At 34.6% G+C, this 19,099-nt stretch overlaps 1 protein-coding gene across 1 annotated transcript in view; it reads right to left on the reverse strand.

The window, feature by feature from the left end:
- Positions 1-180: 180 nt before the first annotated feature.
- The window catches only part of Lar (tyrosine-protein phosphatase Lar), a gene marked incomplete at its 5' end in the record, with an annotated part of 67,351 nt that continues 48,432 nt past the window's right edge, over positions 181-19,099 (reverse strand). The window contains 5 exons of the mRNA XM_017611565.1: positions 181-1,213; positions 3,484-3,789; positions 3,906-4,016; positions 4,143-7,478; positions 10,284-10,423. Coding sequence (XP_017467054.1) covers positions 1,145-1,213; positions 3,484-3,789; positions 3,906-4,016; positions 4,143-7,478; positions 10,284-10,423 — 3,962 coding nt within the window. The remainder of the gene's footprint in view (positions 1,214-3,483; positions 3,790-3,905; positions 4,017-4,142; positions 7,479-10,283; positions 10,424-19,099) is intronic.

A 19,099-nucleotide genomic window follows, 5' to 3' on the forward strand; every position in this document is an offset into this window, starting at 1 on the left:
TTCGCTTGAATTTCAGAAAATTAGGAATTGAGAAATTTTTTTTTAGAAATTTTTTTTTTTACACAAAAATTTCCGCCCAATACTAAAAGCACGCACAATAAAAAAAAAAAATCAAACACTTTTTCTCTTGTGTAAAATTACTCAGCATAAAAATACATGATATATTTTCTGAAAAAAAACCGAACCTTTTTGTCATAATTGTACATTTAAAATTTCACCTACCTTAGTTTGATTGCTATGATATTTTTTTGCATACATGCATTTTGACTTTTACTATACTCATTTTCACAAAAAAATACAAAATAAAATTAAGCATTTAGTATAGTTCGAATTGTAATTATTTCAAGTTGCATATTTAACTATTTGTACAGCTAATGCATTGAATTAATTATTTAGTAAATGTTACTGATTAATTTAATCAATTTAATGCATAACAGTCTTTTTAGTTCACAAACAACTTAAAAGACAAATGTGGCTGTGTTTAGTAGTCAGCCATTAGCTGACTAACTGATCCCAAGTTTTCCAAATAACCCAATGGTTTTGAGTTTACATACGAATTAACACGCACTACAGCTGCTTGAATTTTAACAATAATTTTTACTTAACTTAGCATGATTACCATTCAACAACTACATACATAAGTAACTTAAAGCTAAGCATACAATTAAGCGTCTAAATAATAAATACGACTACATTCATACTTATGTAGTATTTCGTAAATTATTTATTCTTTTCCGCTAACACTCTTTGTGCTTAAAAACTAAGCAATTTAACTTAGCATTTAATGAATACAATAGCGATACGTTTTGTTCTCTTTTTTTGTTGTTTGATGCTCAATGATTTTGATAAATCATTTTTAATACAGTTGAAATAATTGCGAAGTAGCCGGGTAGATGGAGCTCTTAGCTCTCCTTGGTTAAAGTGTGCTTAGTTGCATATCTGTGGCAGCTTTTTAGGCATTTCGGCAAACGAAAATAACGCTTTCACACTCAGGATGAGATGTACGTATTCAGCAGTTTTTCAAACTAAAATTGACTTTAGATTTGTGGGATTTTGATTTTTCTTTAGCATAATAGTATATTTTGTGGCGCATTGAACATATACATATGTATGTGTGGATGAGCTAAATAAGCTGGTTAACAAATTAATTGGTGTAGTTGTCGAAGGAGCCGAGATACTCGAGCGCGGCGCGATAACAGAAGTGATATTGGTCCTGGAATTGAAGAAATACTATGATTAGTAAAGTATTCATTTTTGTATATTTTAAAACCTTAACTAAATACACTGAAAAGAGCGTCAAAACAAATTAAATACAATGTAGAATGCGAGCAATCTTAACTTGCACTTTCTGAGTTAACTGGGCCAAATCTGAATAGATCCATCCCATCTGCTAGTTTATGATCTCCTGATACCTTTACTTCTGCTATCTGGGATATTTGTGCGGGAAAAACAAGGTCGCAGAGCTTCATTATAAATCCTCGAAATCTCAACCAATAAAAAAAATTAGTGTCAATTGAAAAACATTTTGCTACAATGGCACTTTAGGTAAAGGTTTTTCTGAAATAGTAGACTTGCTATTAGGTGCCCAGCTTCTCCCTAGGTAGCACCCGCTAAGCGATGCTCTTTCATACCCATACCGGCGCAACCGTTCCGCATTTGGCTTAACAACTCGATTTCTATGTCGGACGGACGGCACACTTTTCGCTGGTTTATGGTCGCCTGGGTAGAAATTGGTAATTTTTCTGGCACGAAATTGGGTATATCTGGCGAAGTTCCAACCCGATTTTCAGGATCGAGGTGTCAAATGAAAGTGCACCCTATAGCGGTGGGAACATTAAAGTATGTATGTAAGGAGTGTAGATTTGCGCTTTCTGAGATATCTGAGCTGCGAGGACCTACTTTTTCACAGACACTTCGCGATAACTCTTCCAAATCTGAATATATTTCACGTAGGTGGTGTTAAGTGAAACTTTTTTTGGTTAAAGGGCAAAAAATCCTAAATAAGTCTTCGAGTTTTTGTTGTTGCTCATTTTTATGAACTTCTTTTAGATTTTAAATTTCGGGTAATTTTTTTAAATTTGGAATGTTTCATTTAAATTTTCATAAAACATCTTGCCTATAGCTTTTTTTTTTTTAATTTTAGGCTATTTGTTTCGGTCTATTTTATTTTGTTTTATTTATTCTGTTATTTTTATTTTGATTCATTTGGTTTTATTCAATTTAATGTAATATAATTTAATGTATTTTTTTATTTTTTCTTAATTTCATTTGTTTCATTTTATTTTATTTAATTTTACTTTGTTTTAATTTATTTTGTTAAATTAAAGTTTTTATTTGTATTTTTTTAGTTTATTTTATTTTACTTTTATTTTTATCTTTATCTTTATCTTTATCTTTATCTTTATCTTTATCTTTATCTTTATCTTTATCTTTATCTTTATCTTTATCTTTATCTNTTTATTTTTATTTTTATTTTTATTTTTATTTTTATTTTTATTTTTATTTTTGTTTTTATGTGCCTTTAATTTTTTGCAGTTGTATTTTATTTTATTCTATTTTGTTTTAATTAATTAATTTTTTTTTAAATTTTATTTCGGGTAAAATTTTGAAATTTGAAATGTTTTTTTAGCTTTATTAAAACATCTTTTCGTTGTCTTTTTTAGGCGATTCTTTTCTATACTTTTCTGATCTTTTTTATTTTATTTTGCTTTATTTTACTTTGTTTTATTTTATTTTTTATTTTTTATTTAATCTATTTTATTGTTATTTTATCATTTTATTTTAATTAGTTTATTTTAATTTAATTTAAGTAAATTTTATTTTTATTCATTAAATTTTTTATTTGTATTTAATTAATTTTATGTTTATTTGTATTTATTTTTGTAGTTATATTCTCTTTTATTTTGTTTTGCTTTACTTTATTTTATTTCGGGTAAAAGTTTTTAGCTTTTGAGTTTTCTTTTTTAGTGTTATTAAAACATCTTAAATTTTTTTATTTTATGCTCTTCTTTTCTAGTATATTGTACTCTATTTAATTTTATTATTTAATTTATTTTTTTTAATTTTATAATGACTTACCTTATTTTCGTAGGTTTTTTTTTAATTTTGTTGTGCTTTGTTTTATTGTGTTATTATATTAATTGAACCGAATTTGAATTATATTTATTTTCGTTTTATTACATTTTTTGTTTATTTATTTTTTATTCTATTTTATTTGACTTTACTTTATTTAATTAATTTTTTTAATCGTTATTTTGATATTGTTTTGTTTTGTCTTATTTTATTTAGTTTTAATTGATTTGATTTGATTTAATTTTTTTGATTTATTGATTGATTTATATAATTCTTTTTTAATTCTTACTTTGTTTTGTTTTATTTTATTTTATTTTGCTTTATTTTATTTTACTTAAATAAAAAAATTCCATTTAAATTTTTGTAGCTCAACTTTTTTACAACACGTTTTCACCACTCAACCATGCTCACCTCTGTTTGCACCATAGCTGGCCGTTGAGCTCGTAGTATGCGTACGGTTTGGAACACATCCAATACACCTTCATATTGCATACGCTCCAGTACAATGCTGAGTGTTATAAAGACGCCAGTACGACCCACACCGGCACTACAATGTACCGTAATCGGTCCATCTTGACCGAACTGTTCTTTTGTCTTATGCACTTGACCGATGAAATCAATAAAGCCTTCTCCAGACTTAGGTACACCTTGTTCGGGCCAGTCGATAAATTGAAATTGTCGAACTGTACGCGAGGAGCCATCACGTGCGTCGGTCACCTAAAGAAGAAAAGATATTCGGACAGAATATGTTGGGGACATTTTAGACATATATGTATGTATGTAGATAAAAGTTCCAGAATAATTTAAGTCGAGCTTAAGAATCTTCGACTTACCTTGAACTCCCGAAGTTTATATTGTGGCATATTGTATTCGGCAATCGGATCCACCACATAATACTGATAGCGTACAGAACGTTCGTGTGGCCAGTACTGGTAGCATTTTTCCTGCAGGCAATTTTGAAAAAGAATTAGATTTAAAATGACATTTAAAGAACTTGCTCGGCTCTCAATTAATCTCCACCCGTACACCCCAAATGTATTTACTTGCAAATTTCAAAATTTCCAACTTACTCTTCCCATCTCTTTGAGCTTGGTCAGCATGACGACAATCGTTGAATTGTGTTCCCACAGCATTCGCCAGAAGTCTTCGGCTGTATCCTGTACTGGGCCCTGAGCGGCTATGTAAGCCGACCGATAGCGATAGCCATCAATAAAGCTTGCATTGATGTAGTCGCTACCCTCGATGCCGTGTATGGGTGTTAGATAGACACGACTCGATTCGTAGGGTAGTATGTGCACCAAGCGGTTCTTATTCTTGTTGCATGGCAAATTGGCGGTGACGAATTTCGACGAGTCCACTTTAACATTCGAAAGCTTTTTGAATTCCATTTCCATGCCAGTTATATTCTCACCCGGCTCGGTTACCAACAACTTTTGTAGGTGGGTGTGCAAGTTACGTGCTGGTACCTCTGTGTGACCGCAAATAATTGCCTCCAGGATGGCATCATGTATGAAAATGTATTGATCCTCGGTTTGCACCATGTAGTTGCGTTGTGCGCGTAAACAAGTCACATGCCCGTATATGTCAATGATCTTTTCGTGTTTCATGCGTTCCAACATCGAATCGATAACAATGTAACAACCTGTACGTCCAACACCAGCCGAGCAGTGCACCACAACGGGACCAGAGTCGGGTGGTGTGAGTGCGCGACAGCGACGTAAGAACTGTAGGAAAGGTGCTGGATGTTCGGGTACACCATGGTCAGGCCAGGCGGTGAATTGTAGTTGCTTGATTTCGCGGCGCTCATTGAAGCCCTGACGACAAATCTGGAAGGTACGTATGCTATAGGTTGCCAACTCTTGGGTCTCTGTGATGGTGACAAACATTTGGCCGTAGGTTTCAGTGCCACGCACCGGCCAATATTGGTCACATTTGATGCGTGTGCGTTCCTCCAGGCGTGTCATCATAACGATAGTAGTCGTCTTTAGCTCCCAACACATACGCCAAAAGTCATTGAATGTCTCCTGCAGCGGTCCCTGAGTTGCCACATAAGCATTGTGTTTTCGATAGCCATCGCAGTAGTTGGCATTAATGTAGTCCGAACCGACGATGCCGTCCATCAGCGGCAATTGTACGCGCGAGTGGTCGTAGGCGGTTACGTTGGCATAGCGATTTTTCGATTTATTGTAATCATAGTTGGAGTTATCCCATGTGAACTGCTGGCCGGGCTCAATGCTCTCATATTCTTGCGAAAATTTCTGATTGTCATTCGCTTTGAGGCGTTCGATATGATTGGCAAATTCGGAAATTGGAATGGGCGGATGGGAAATCATGCCAGGTGTTTGGAAGTTTAAGCGACGCATATCGACAGGATCACTTGGCGTGGGTCCGGCACCGAGGTCAGCGGCCATCAGTGGACGCGTGACGGCTGCCTGATCGGGTGTTTTGCATGGTTGACGACGACGTCGCACAATGCACCAGGTGATGAATATGGTGAAGATGAGCGCGGCAGCTACTGGCAGTGCCACCCACCACATGCCTTGTTCGTCCTTATTGCGATTGACAGAGACCTCTGGTTCGGAGGGCCAATTCGGATCGGGTCGGTGTGGACGTTCGCCGGGCGGCGCTTCACGCATATCCAACGATAGGAACTCAGAGAACGGGCTGGATGTGTACAAATGTTTTTGCGGTGTATCGACAACAGCGCGCACAAAAATTCGATAACGCTTGTCGCGCTCAAGCTTGCGGTTTGTAAAGTTGTGATAATCGTCACCAGAGCCCAGATGGAAGGTGAATGGAATGGAGCGTTGAGGAAATTTGGCAGCGATATAAGGCGAATTCGGTCGCTCAGGCTTGTTGCGTCCCGGCAGCAAATCTTCAGTTAAAAACTGATCGGGATTCTTGTGCAAATTCGACTTATCCTCAGGCACCACAACCAGATAGTAATGTGAAATTGGACCATACTCCTCGGAAGCTTGAGGCAGAATAACCAATATTTCTTCACCGTTCACCACACCATAGAAATCGGGCTTCACCATCGGCTGCGGCGCCGCCATTTGTGTGGTAACGGTTATCTTAGTAGGCGGGCGGTAAGAGTAGTCTGACGGTATGGCGCTCACATTCACATTGTAGGTGGTGAAGGGACTCAATTCATTGATCGTATGCGACTTCACATAATGCTTCAGTATTATATCACGTTTTTGCACAATTTGCGTTTGCGTGAAGCCTTGTGAATCCACGAATACTTTCATGGCATCAAACGAAATCTTGTAGTTGATCGGATTGAGTCGTATGGGCGGTGACCAACTGAGTGTCATTGAATGTGTGCTGACATCGTGTGCGCGCAAATTCAGCGGTACATCCTCCGGCTTTATTTTGACTGTGACCTTTTCACTCAGCCGCCCTAGACCGTTCTTGAACCGCGCTGCTATCGCCACGGCATATTGCGCAAACTTTTCAAGATTCACTAGATCCGCTGACTCTGTCAGCCCTACAGTCTTTGTTTGCCATTCATCCAGATCTTCAACCGCCGTCATGGTGTAGAAAATTTTGTAGCCAAGCAGCTTGCCACGCGATGGCACCGGTTCCCACCATATCTCAGCTGTTTGCTCAGATGTTGCCACCGCTTGCACTGACATGGGCGCACGTCCCATATCACGCTCGGTTTCGACAAAGATCTTTTCACTAAATGGACCAGCGCCCTGCTTGGTGTAAGCGCGTACGCGGAAGATATACTCTGTGTTCTCCTCCAGATTTGTAAACACCGCTTTGCGCACCGTTGTATTTCGCTCCGAACCTAAACCATGATCGATTTTCTTATGGAATTGCACATCGTAACGTGTAATGATGCCATTGCGGTGCTCACGAGTGGGCGGATCCCATGTAACGCACACTACATCTGGCGTTTGGAAGCGCACTGTTATATTTGCCGGCGGTCCACCTGGTGTGCCCTCGGGAGTTTGGAAGATTTTCACTGTCTCTTGACCGATGCCGATGTGATTGCTACCCGCCACGCGGAACTCGTATTCAACACCACGCTCCAAATCATTGAAGCGACGTTTTGTAATCTGTGGGCCGGGTAGCATTTCCTCTTTCAGCGGTTGATCTTTAACGCCCCAGCGGAGACGATAGCCACGCAGTTCACCATAAGTTTGCGCCGGACGTTCCCACTCGAGTTCGATGGATACAATTGGATCGCGTTCCATTATCTTTAGGCTGACTGTGGGTCGCACAGGCACACCGCCTGGCGTTTTTACGATCACGGCAGCGCTGCGATCACCATCACCCTTACGCGTGAGTGCGGCCACTTGTATGGAGTATTTTGTGTCAGGTTGCAGGCCAGTTACATTGTACTCCAGCGTATCGACAACGTCGAACTTAAGCGGTTCGTTCAGGAAGCCCTTGCCCTAAAGGAGGAGAGAAATACATTGTTGAAAAATTTCATGATATAAAAATTGCAGACAAAATTAGACAGGCAGTGAAGTTTTTCATAATGAGAGATTGCTGTAAGAACGGCGAAAGCTAAACAAACCTCAAATGGTCTTTCGAAAAAAGCCGATACCGGACAGGTAGATGGAAAGATTATAAGCTACCAGAATTGCGCTTGCTGACTGAGTTTTAGCCGCTGTAATTTTAAAATTCATGCGATAATTGACGAAGCCTAATAAGAAAATGCTGTCATTTACAAAACTTATCTAACGCTTCTGACTCTGGGCTTCTTAATAGATTAGAAGGTTATTATACCTCTTATTAAACAAGGTGAAACCAGTCAAAAGTAGCGATAACAGGGTTCATGAAGTGCAAGTCATAAAAGGAGATTATAGAGAATGACAACCTTGTGTCCGACTCACATTCATAAGGCTCAATAAGTTGGTTGGCGGTGGGACCCAGCCTTAAGAGACTACTCCCGTGGGAGTTGCCACCTATGAGAGGGATGCCTTTGTTGTGGATCGGACAGAGTACGCTTTGCGAATATCAAGAAATACTAGTCTCAGTTACGCCCTATAATTTGGTATACACGAAGGCTCAAAAATGCCTCACAGCATTCGAGTTGGAGCCTTTGTCAAAGAACAAAGATCTAAGTTTGGGTAGACTTCTTAGTATATTAGAAGCCGAGGTCCAGGCCATGAGGTACCGCACCCTTCTTTCCAACGAAATAAATTCTTCATTGGTTCTTGAGTTACTAAACGGCTTAGCGGCAATCAACAGGATCTTCATCTTTTGGATTCCAAGCGACAAAGGCTTAGAATGTAATAAGAAAGGCAAACAGGCTTGTATCAACGCCGATAGGCTCGAGCCCTTCTTTGTAGTAGAAACACACACCATCAGAGACGAGAGAATAAGTAGAGAACAGCACTGGAACCAAACCACTGGGCTGCGACAGACAAATAAGCTATTAGGAGGATACAATAGAAAAAGATGTGATACGCTCAATAACCTCCCAAAGAACCAATTTATAATTCTAATAGGTATTTGAACAGGTGATTGCAGATTAAAAAGTCACCTATATAAATTCGGGATCTAGTCCAACGATTTATGCCGGTTCTGTGACAATTCACCTGAAACTTCTGAGCACATACGCCTCGAATGCGATGCTGTAACGAGAAGACGGAGAAGTACGCCTGGTCAGGTGTTACAAGTCGTGCCCATCTGATGCTCTTAATGTGATCCTGCCGATAGAACTTCACTTCCGCGAAACTGCTACGTCCTCGGAAATTACAATCAAAGAGTCAGGCTGCTGCAGAGCGCTGCGGCACGGTCATAGTGGTATTCTTGACAAGTTTATCAGCTTCAGAACAAGCTTTCAGGTGAAGTTTCTTTCTCGACGGGGTTGGATTAGGGGCAGGATAGTTGAAGGAAATTCCACTGAAATCTATACTGACTGGTCCAAAATGGACTGCGGTGTGGGTGCGGGGGTGTTCTCTGAAACGTTGAATGTTTTTCTCTCGTTCCGACAACCGAACTTTGCTAGCATCTTCCAAGCGAAAGTACTGGGAATCGAAAGATAGCCAAGGGGCTCTTCTGGCACTTGCCTCCCCGGTAACAAAGTCTAAAACAATCAGAGATGGCAAATGTGCGTTAAGCTCGACGGCCGAGTTATTTGGGTTCTCGGCCTTAGGAACGGAACATTAGAGGGCTGATGAGTTGGCTAAGGACTGAGTATCTCTTGATGAATCTGAAGCAGAGGCAATAAACTTTCCACTCGACTCATCAAAAGGGAACTGCGTCTGCAATTCGCAGTATGGCTGATGCTCGTTGGAACAACCTTCAACTTGGAAAAACTGCTAGGAACATATGGCCGCATTATGACAAACCAAAGACAGAAGAAGAGATCGAGGAAAGGCATACTCAAGTTAACAGCCACGATAACGGGCCATTGGACCATTGGCGAAAATGCAGCCAAAATAGTTCTTCCGTACAACCCTCGGCCCCGTAGCTGTAATCTTGAGGAAAGTAAGGAAACCACCACAATCTCGATGAAAGGACTCTTCTTGGATATTGTGTGTCTCAAGTGCCCAAAATATTGATTCTTCAGTAGCGCGTAGAGAATGGATCTCGTATTTAGCGATGCCGAAAGCGATCCAACTGCTAAAAATACTTTAGTATGTTTCGTGATTTGAGAAGAGATAGATTTCCGCAATACCTAAATTTCGGTAGGCCAATAATAAGTTAAGGTGAACTAAAGAAAAGTTAATTTCTAATACCGCTTCTTTTTTTATGCATATTTACGTTTGAAATATACGAAAATTGTTGTAGATTGTGAGGACTAAAGTTATTAGTAATTTTTTCCATAAACAAGAGTCGTATACTATGTTCACGTTGTGCCATAAACAAGAGTTTAAGCGTTTGTGCTTATGAACAACTGTCAAGTGTTCTCATCAGGATGTATAGGACACTAAGAGTTTCATTTGACATTTGTTTGTGCACTTTTTCTTATTAACATTGTCAAATTCTTTTTGTGAATTGTCAAAAGTCAACAATGCGGCTGAAATTCGACAACCGTGCTGCCTAATTTAGTCAATAAAAGGGTTGAATGTCCACAGTTACCAAATAAAAGTAGTCTTGGAAACGAGTTAAAGAAGAATTTTTTGTACCGCAAACTCCGTGTTTATGAGTAGTGTTTTAACGTTAAATACCAAAATGCCCCGTAAACTCGTGTTTATGGCGCAATGTGAACATTCTATTAAAGTCTATGTTTACAGTAAACTTACCTCGTCACGCATTTCTTGTACGTGTATATGATAGCCACGTATAATGCCATTACGATCTTTTTCCAATGGAGGTTTCCAGGTAACATGAATTGAAGTTGAATTTAATGGAGTTGCCTTCACATCTTGAGGATCTCCAGGCACTAAAGGTGTTGTAGGGAATAAATTTGTGCATAAGTAAAATGTAAGAAAATATATTGCAAAGCTGTGAAATTGGTACAACTAGCGACTTAAGACTTAAGTAATGAGTCTGACAAATACGTACATACTTAGCAGTTTATTATATACATATGTAATACTGATGCACTTAAAAGTAGACTTACTTACGTAAATGTATAACTAGCTTATTCAAATAACTAGGAATTACGCTAAGGTTTTTAAATGTAGGCAACGTTTAGTATGGGACCATATTTTTTTTACTAGGAAATTTTTCAAATACCTGAATTAGGTACAAATAATACTTGTCACATATTTATATTTCGATATAAATAAATTGAAATTAATATTTTTTAATAACAAGGGCTTCAATAAATTGTTTTTTTTTTTTTTAATTTTCACTGAAGAATTAAAAGATTTATAAATCGGATATGTTTTTTTTTTACTTTTGCTGTAACTTTTTCGGTGACAAGGTCATCATCACATCAAATAAATATATTTTTGTTAATCGATGAACAGCTGTTGTCAATTAATTAGTGAAAGTTTAGTGATGGGGTAGAAAACTTTGCTAAACTTACACTGAGAAATTGATCGTTGCTATTTTAGGGTAAAATTTTTAAAATTCACAAAAAAAAATTCGCAATGCTAAAAATATAATTTATGGCCAGCCTTAAAACTTAAAAGTGAAAAAAACTTCTTGGCAAAAAATTAGGAAAAATGCCTTTTTATTTCATGTTTTTTATTTTTCCAATATATTTGGGGTTTTTGGATTTTGCTTATAAAATATCATGGCCAGTAATTCAGCAAAAGTTTACTTGGGACTACACCACCCTGAAAAAAAATTTACAAATATTGTCGCTTAAAAAATTGTTCATACTTTTCAGAATCTTTCCCATTCAGAAATTCAAAGTGACAGCAGTTAGAAGTGGCAGCGGTAGAAAAGCGCCGAAGGGCGGAACACCTTTTTTCAAACCGGTGTACAAGGTATCTGATCGGATTTGGCTGCAATTTTCATCTCAAATTTTGTATACCGCGGATTTTTTAATTCGATGTCCCTTTCTAAAGTTTTAAATTTAATTAGCTAAACGTCCTCATCAAAATTCAAGTCGCGTTGTTCAAACCGCTGGGAATAAAAAAAAAAATTAATTTTTTCCCTACGTAGCGTCAAAAAAAAAAAAACATTCTTTTTATACCACTCATATAACCACCCCTTTATAAGTAATTATTATTTTTTAATTATTCTTAAATATGTATGTATGTATGTAGGGCCGTTTTCTCAAGTAGGGTTATTTATTTTCTTTTTAAATAAAAATTTTGTTCTAAAAAAATGTGTTTGAAGGGCAGATAAATTTTAAAACCTACTTGACAAAACGGCGCTTAGAATGTCAAATAAAAGTTTTTTTTTATAAATTTCATACCTGCGTTTGAAAGAAATTCATTTTTTAGCATATTTTTTGGACAGTCAGGGTGGTGTATCCCCTTTATGAGGTAGAAAACATGCCTAAACTTACACCGACCAAAGTATAGATACAATTTTGTAAGAAAACATTTTTAAAACTCATAAAAAATTTGGCAAATTTTGAAATATAATTTTTTACTTTAAAATATTTAATAAATAATTGGGAAATTTGCATTTTAATATCAGGGTTTTCATTTCTCCAATATCTTCACATGACGTAGATAACATATGCTAAACTTATACTAAAAATTGGGAGGAAAAAAAACTTTTAAAGCTTTTTTTTACGTGAAAGTGGAAAATAATTTTATAAAAAAAATTGGGACGTTAGCATTTTAATTCCAGGTTTTTTATTTCTCCATTATCTTCAAACATGAGATAGAAAACGTGGCTAAACTTACACTGAAAAATTTATTGTTGCAATTTGGGAGGAAATAAATTTTAAAACTCATAAAAAATTTTCAATATTAAAAATACAATTTATTGCCAGTTTAAAAACTAAGAAGGGGAAAACAACTTATAGAAAAAATTGGGAGATTGTGCATTTTAATATTTGGTATAAATTTCTCCAATATTTTTTTCTTCGAAATTTTCCGATTTTGTTTATAAAAATATCAGGGTTTTAAAAATTAGTGCGCTCAAAAATTGTGGAGCACTAAAAATTGCAGTGGGCTAAAAAAGGGTTATTTAATAACATAGCATTAGCCAAAAATTATTAAAAAGTGCATTCATATTTTGTATAATATAATTTTTTTATACGCTCATAAAAAACTAAAACATATTTGCATAAACCAAGAAAAAAAATACAAAATCTTCAGTGCTTTCAAAAGTGGTGCTTTTTATTTGTGCAAAAAAAGACATTTAGCATACCGAAGATGTGTTTAAAAATATATTTACAAGAGCAAATGTACAAAATTTCACATTTGAATTATAGACAAATATTAAAATAAAACAAAAACTTTAAATTATTAGCAGAAAGGTGCAAAAAACATACAAAAATTATGTAACCGAAAAACAGCTTTCACAAAAAATGCAGTGAAGCCGCTATTATATGCAAAAAAAGATTGGTAAATGCAATGAAAAGGGGTTGCGTGGTTTTTTTTCACAAAAAAAAACAAAATATTTTAAGAAAAAATGTTGCTAATGCATCCAAAAATTTATTTTGCAAAAATTGTGCATTATTATTTTTTTCCTTTCAAAAATAGTGCAAGTCTCTTAGAATCCTTTTGCTTGCTTGTTTTTAGTGAGGCGTAAGAACCCCGCTTTCTTTGTAGAAATAGAGAAGAAAAACACTTAACCAAAATACAAAAAAGAGATATGTTTTTAATTATTATATTTATGCTGTATAATTTTTTTTTTAGTGTATTAATATTTACAGATTTTTTTAAAATCATTTATAGACACATTCTTAAACATACCTATTTAAATACTTACAAGTAACTTTATCAAAATTCAAATACAATTACTTGCAAGAAGTATGTGATTTGTGTGGTTTGAAACGTGTTTTTTTGTACGGTGTACTCGATGTAGGAGCGCACGAGAGCGTAAGTGGCTGTATACGCGCTGCTCTCACAAATGCATTTGTGTGCTAACGTGGTTTTTTTCTTGTATTGCACAGTGTACAACTAAAGTGCGTGATTTTTTCTATTAAATGGTGCTTATCAAAAATTAAAAATTCATTCCTTAAAAATTGAATTTTTTCATAAAAAAATTTTTATAAGTAGATTTATGAAAAAAGTGCTTCAAAATGTCAAATACTCACTTTTCTTGACTAAGTTTTTATTTTTTAAAATTTCGTAACAATTTTCATAACATCATCCATTGAAAAGTGCGTTGCGTACAAGAAATTACAAAAATTGTGCAATTTTGGTGCGTTCAAAAAAGTTATTTCACACGCAAATACACACAGTAATACACCGAGAAATTTGCATATATATCACATAAGAACCGAAAAACATTTGTGCATTTGCAATTTGCAATTTTGTGCGGTATAATCCAAAAACCGCACGCAAGTCAAAAAAGTGCGTTTGGTTAGTAATTTTTTTTTTGGTCGTTTGATTACATTTTTCAATCACAAGTCAAAGACGTTGAGTGGTGCAATAAATTGTAGTAGCGAGTGGCCAAAAAATATGAAAGAAAGAGAGAAAAAAGAGAAACATTTCCTTTCGGTTAATACTACCATTCAGTTTATGCAAAAATTCACTGAATTCGTAGATAACAACTAAAATGTTAATGAAATAATAATTATCAAAAATTTCATGTTATTACGATTATTTCGTACGTAGACGCGATTCGAAGTGGAATTTGGGACAATGCATTAGTTAATATTTGTTGGCACACTCGCTTTTTTTGATAACAAGGTGAAAGTGAAAAAAGTTTTAGAAAATTAAAAGAAAAAATAATTAAGTTAAAATAAATAATTAGCAGTTAAAAAAAATTCACTTTAAAAATAAAATTTAAATAAATAAACATGATTGGCACTCACTGGAAGGCGATTTCAGTTTTGAGTCAAGCAAAAAATGCAACACTGCATAAATAATCAACAAGCACTTAAATGCTCTGATTGAAAACAAAAGTAATTATCATGTTATTTTACTACCATATGTAAAATATTTTTGCAAGAATTATCCTGGTATTAAGAGATATGACACAATATAGAAAAAATTCTACTAATTTGGAAATGGATTGCAATAAATGTGAGGAAGGTTTACTAATTTTTGATTCGGACGGAGTTCGGGCTATCAAATTTAAACGTTGAAACTGGTTTCAGCTTCGGACCTTGGAAAGCTTACTCATGGATGACGGAGGTTTATAGTTCCCGCCGAATCATATAAACCACCTGATTTTCTAAAAAACGAGAGGCTACAAGAATAATAAAAACTACGCCTTCATCTACATAGTTATGTACCTTTGTATATACATACATATGATCTTCACGAGAGAGATTAAAAACACTCACAGTATCATCAAAATTTTGCTAAAAGGATTATCGGAATATTTAATTTTGGCAAAGATCGGGAATGCGTTGATTAATGCCGAAGATCCCTACTTGCTTTTCTCGACAAAACATAACTAATCAATAATTTTTACTGGCTTCCGGGACAAACGTTAGGCTTGTCACGGGAATACTAATGGAACCATGGCCATTGACTGATGATTTCCACAGAAGCAGCGGAGACAAACTCTGAAGAAAGCGCCTAAAATTTCTGGAAGACAAGTTTATCGAGAGCTTGATAGCTTAGGGAAAATCTATTCGAGAGCCTGCTAGGATTCGCTACAGAATAAGGATGGTTTAAGGACATATATATTCTCTTCTGTGGCATCTCACTGCTGCATGCATAATCCAACCAAATCATATGTAATCATGTGCTGTAGGGCTGAGTAACTCGGAGAATTTTCAGGAGTAGATTCTTTGACTCTAGCACATTTTGATTTACTTTGATTGAAAAGTTGCAGCCACAAAATATACAAACTTCGATACGCATTTTTCATACAACATAATTGAAGATCAGCAGTCATTTTTGTGTACTTAACGAGAAAACTTATCTTTGAATTATGACGTTTTTCCAGCAAACAAATGATATACACATAAAAAAACTCCTACAGCTTTTTTTTTTCTGCTACAATTTTCCACGGCATTTCCTCCGATTTCAAGCTGCTGTGGTCCTAACCCTGCTGGTAAGCGCTCTAGAGCCGTCAGTCAGCGTTGTAGAGCTGTTGAGTGATATAGAGCACTTGAGCGCTGCAAAGCTGATGAGCGCTACAGAGCTAGGGAGCGCTGTGGAGCTGTTAAGGTGTAGGTACCCTGCCGCGCGGTATATAGCTGGAATTTATACGAGATACAAATTTAGAACACTAAAGCATTGTAATTTTACATTTCTATTTACATCAGTGATGTTCAACACAGCGCCCGCGCGCGAAACTTTTTAAAGCTTGCTGTAGATTTTATATGGACTCGCATAGAGTAAAAGCGCTCTCTTTGAGCATCCCTGATGTACATATAACTGAGTTAAAGCTCTGCACTGTGCTCAGTGAGTTCGAACGAGAGTCACTGGAGAGGCTGCGAGTCAGTTCAAATAACTCCGCCCGGTGTAGAGTTATTCACTACAATTCTATTATAGAATAACGCAATGGGGATAATTAAAAAAAACGACAAAAAGGACTTGGGGGGCTTCAGAAAATTAAATTGAAGAAATAAAAACTATGCATGTTATTGATTTTTTTTATGAAGCCGTAATAGCCGCTATGGTGTAGTGGTAAGCAGTGCGCGCTTTCACTCATCAGCACCTGATTTCAAACCCTGGTCAAAGCAACATCGCAGAAAATATAGAAACAGTTTTTTTCTTAACAGCGGTTTCCCTCGGCAGGCAATGGCAAACCTCCGAGTGTATTTCTGCCATGAAAAACTGCTTCTCATAAAAATTCAATCGCCGTTCGGAGTCGGCGTAAAACTGTAGGTGCCTCCGCTTTGTGTGACAACATCAAGGCGCACACCACTAATCGGAGAAAAAGCTCGGCCAAACACTAACATATGTGTAAGCGCCAATCTATTATTATTATTATTATAGCCCAAATAAATTGTTTCCATTTTTGTAAAGTTGCTAAAATATTTACGATTGCTTTTAATTTAGCTTCGATTTTTTTTTAAGATTTACAGATTTGGTGTATTCAAACTAAAAAAAAAACACCTAAAAACTAGCACTAAATTTAGTGCGAATAGCACCAAGTTGGCAACAGTGATATTAGGTTCATTTATTCAATTTTTAATTTCACATCCTTTCCTGCCAAAACTGTGAACTTTTACAACTTCACTTGATATAATACAAACCTTGTATTTAATTTTCAGTGCTACACATCGGGCCGTATGCATAAAACCTAAGCAAATGCCTTTTCTTAAAACTTCAGACCTATTACTCCATTTTTTCAAACAAATTTAAGTAAAAGATATGCAATTTTAAGTAAAAGCAATTGTTTTTTATTAGTTTTTCTTGTTTTGTTTTTGTTTTTGTAAGAATATTTGTATGTGAGAAGACTGGCAATCAATTTAAGCAGCAATAAAAAAAATATTTTGTTATTTTAGCATTTTAATGATTAAACTTATCCTTTTTATTGTAAATGCTACTATTTTTGAAAATTTTAAGGCTACTTCGAAAAACTTATGACGTGAAACTGTTGAAATGATACCGTTATTTAAATTCATTAAATACCTTCATGTTCAATTCGTTCGGAAGAGGTGCATATAGTTATTATTTGCAGTGGCAAGTTGAACTGCAGAAAAAGTGGGAAAATATGACCTTTTTATAATTATTATTAAGGGTATTCACATTAAAATGCTTTCACATATGTATGTAACTAGCTGTGGATGCATGTATGTAAAATAGGATGAATTTTTGTTTAGGAGCGAGTACGATTGGCTTCACGTATTTATATTTTTCAACTAGCGCAAATTGAGATTAGCTTAGAAGTCTATAACCGGGTTCAGTAGAGCAAATTGACCATTAAAACAATTTTGGGAAAATAGATACAGAAGTTCAGAGCATAGCGTATATTTACTATGCAGTATTTGTAGTACTTACCTGTCACAGTGTTGCATTTTTTGTGAATTTGAAATTTTTTTTGTTTTTTATTTTTCGAATACTTGCTTTATACACAAAAGTAATAACCAATTTGCAATTTTTTTATCTTTTCAGAAAAATTACAAAATACAAAATTTGTTTTTGTATGATATATTTATGTATTATGAATCGATGTTAGAGGTTATTGCTTTTGAGTACAAATATGTATTCTAACTTAGTTTTTCCAAGTGAAACAAAGCCATAAAAGCTTCACAAATAAATTAGATTTATCTTCTTCCATTTCGCTATTGAAATTATTTAGCATTATATTAAATTAATAATTGAATATTGTATCAATATAGATATGTATATACGTACATATTAATATTTTTTTTACATATTTTTTAAATTGTAAGTCCTAGTGTTTCAAAGGGGAAAGCATAGAAATATTTTAAAACTTTTTTTTTACTTTGCACAGAAGGAGCCTTAATTAGACCTAATTCCTGAAAATCGCTATAGCAATATTTTTAAAACCGTACTTACATATATTTGTATTTACATAAATACTAACCATACCTAAATAAATTTTTTTTATAATATAATAATCTACTTAGACCACTAAAATAATTTACACTTAATCTACTGAAACTTAAATACATAACTGAATAAGGAAGCAATAAATTCCGAATTCCGACCCAAATCATCCATGTCAAATCGACCCATTCGATTTGGATGAATTTTGGTCAGAGCTTTTAGTTTATCATATAAGGAGGTACTGCCAAAAAAAAAAAAAAATTGAGATTTTTTTTTCGAAAGTTCGAAATTTCACTATTTCCCGGATTTTGCAAGTTAATTTTTTGAATAACTCAAACAATTTTGATTACAAAAATCTTGTCTCGTTTTCAAGGTGATATTTGGGGATATATAAAATAAATATATTTAAAAAAAAAAATTTAAAAGTAGGAAAAACCGAATTTTGAAATTTTAATGATTTTAAAAGATTCTGAAATTTTGAAGGTCCTTTTTTAAGATATGTTTGTATTTTTGAACTTTGATTTTTTTTGTTTGCAAACTCTAGATTAAAAATAAATTTAAATTAAATTAAAATTGTTAAACGTAATTTTCTTTAGAGTTTGCCGAAATTTTTCAAAGTTGATAATTTATATCTTAAAAAAAAAAAACAAATTTTTGAAAATTTCATAGTCTTTTAAGTTCGGTTAGAGGTATATTATACAAAAATTTAACCAACAATTTTTATAAGTTTTTGCTCTTAAGATTTTTTTTATTTCACTATTCAGTACAGTTTTTTATTTTTCAATTGTTTTTATATGTATGTATATTTCAAATATTTCATAAGTTAATTATTTTTTTGGCAAATTTTTACAAACGCACCGACAGATTCTAAAGATTTGGGAGAAATTCAAGAAAAGGCAAGTAAGATACCTTTGGTATAAATAAAAATTTCAGGTAAAAATTTTTTTTTTATATAAGTTCATTTAGAATAAAGATTTAAGGTTAAATAGAAAACTGACTACTGGCAATGGCAAACCACTAATATTTGCCAAGAAAAGAGGTTCATAGAACCAATTGCCCTTTGAAGGCCGTGTAATAATGTTGTTGGCTCCATTTGTGTTATAACATCGAGACGCACA

The sequence above is a fragment of the Rhagoletis zephyria genome, unplaced genomic scaffold (assembly GCF_001687245.7).
Source record: "Rhagoletis zephyria isolate East Lansing unplaced genomic scaffold, Rhagoletis_zephyria_1.1 Rzeph_scaffold_00426, whole genome shotgun sequence".
NCBI lineage: Eukaryota > Metazoa > Arthropoda > Insecta > Diptera > Tephritidae > Rhagoletis > Rhagoletis zephyria.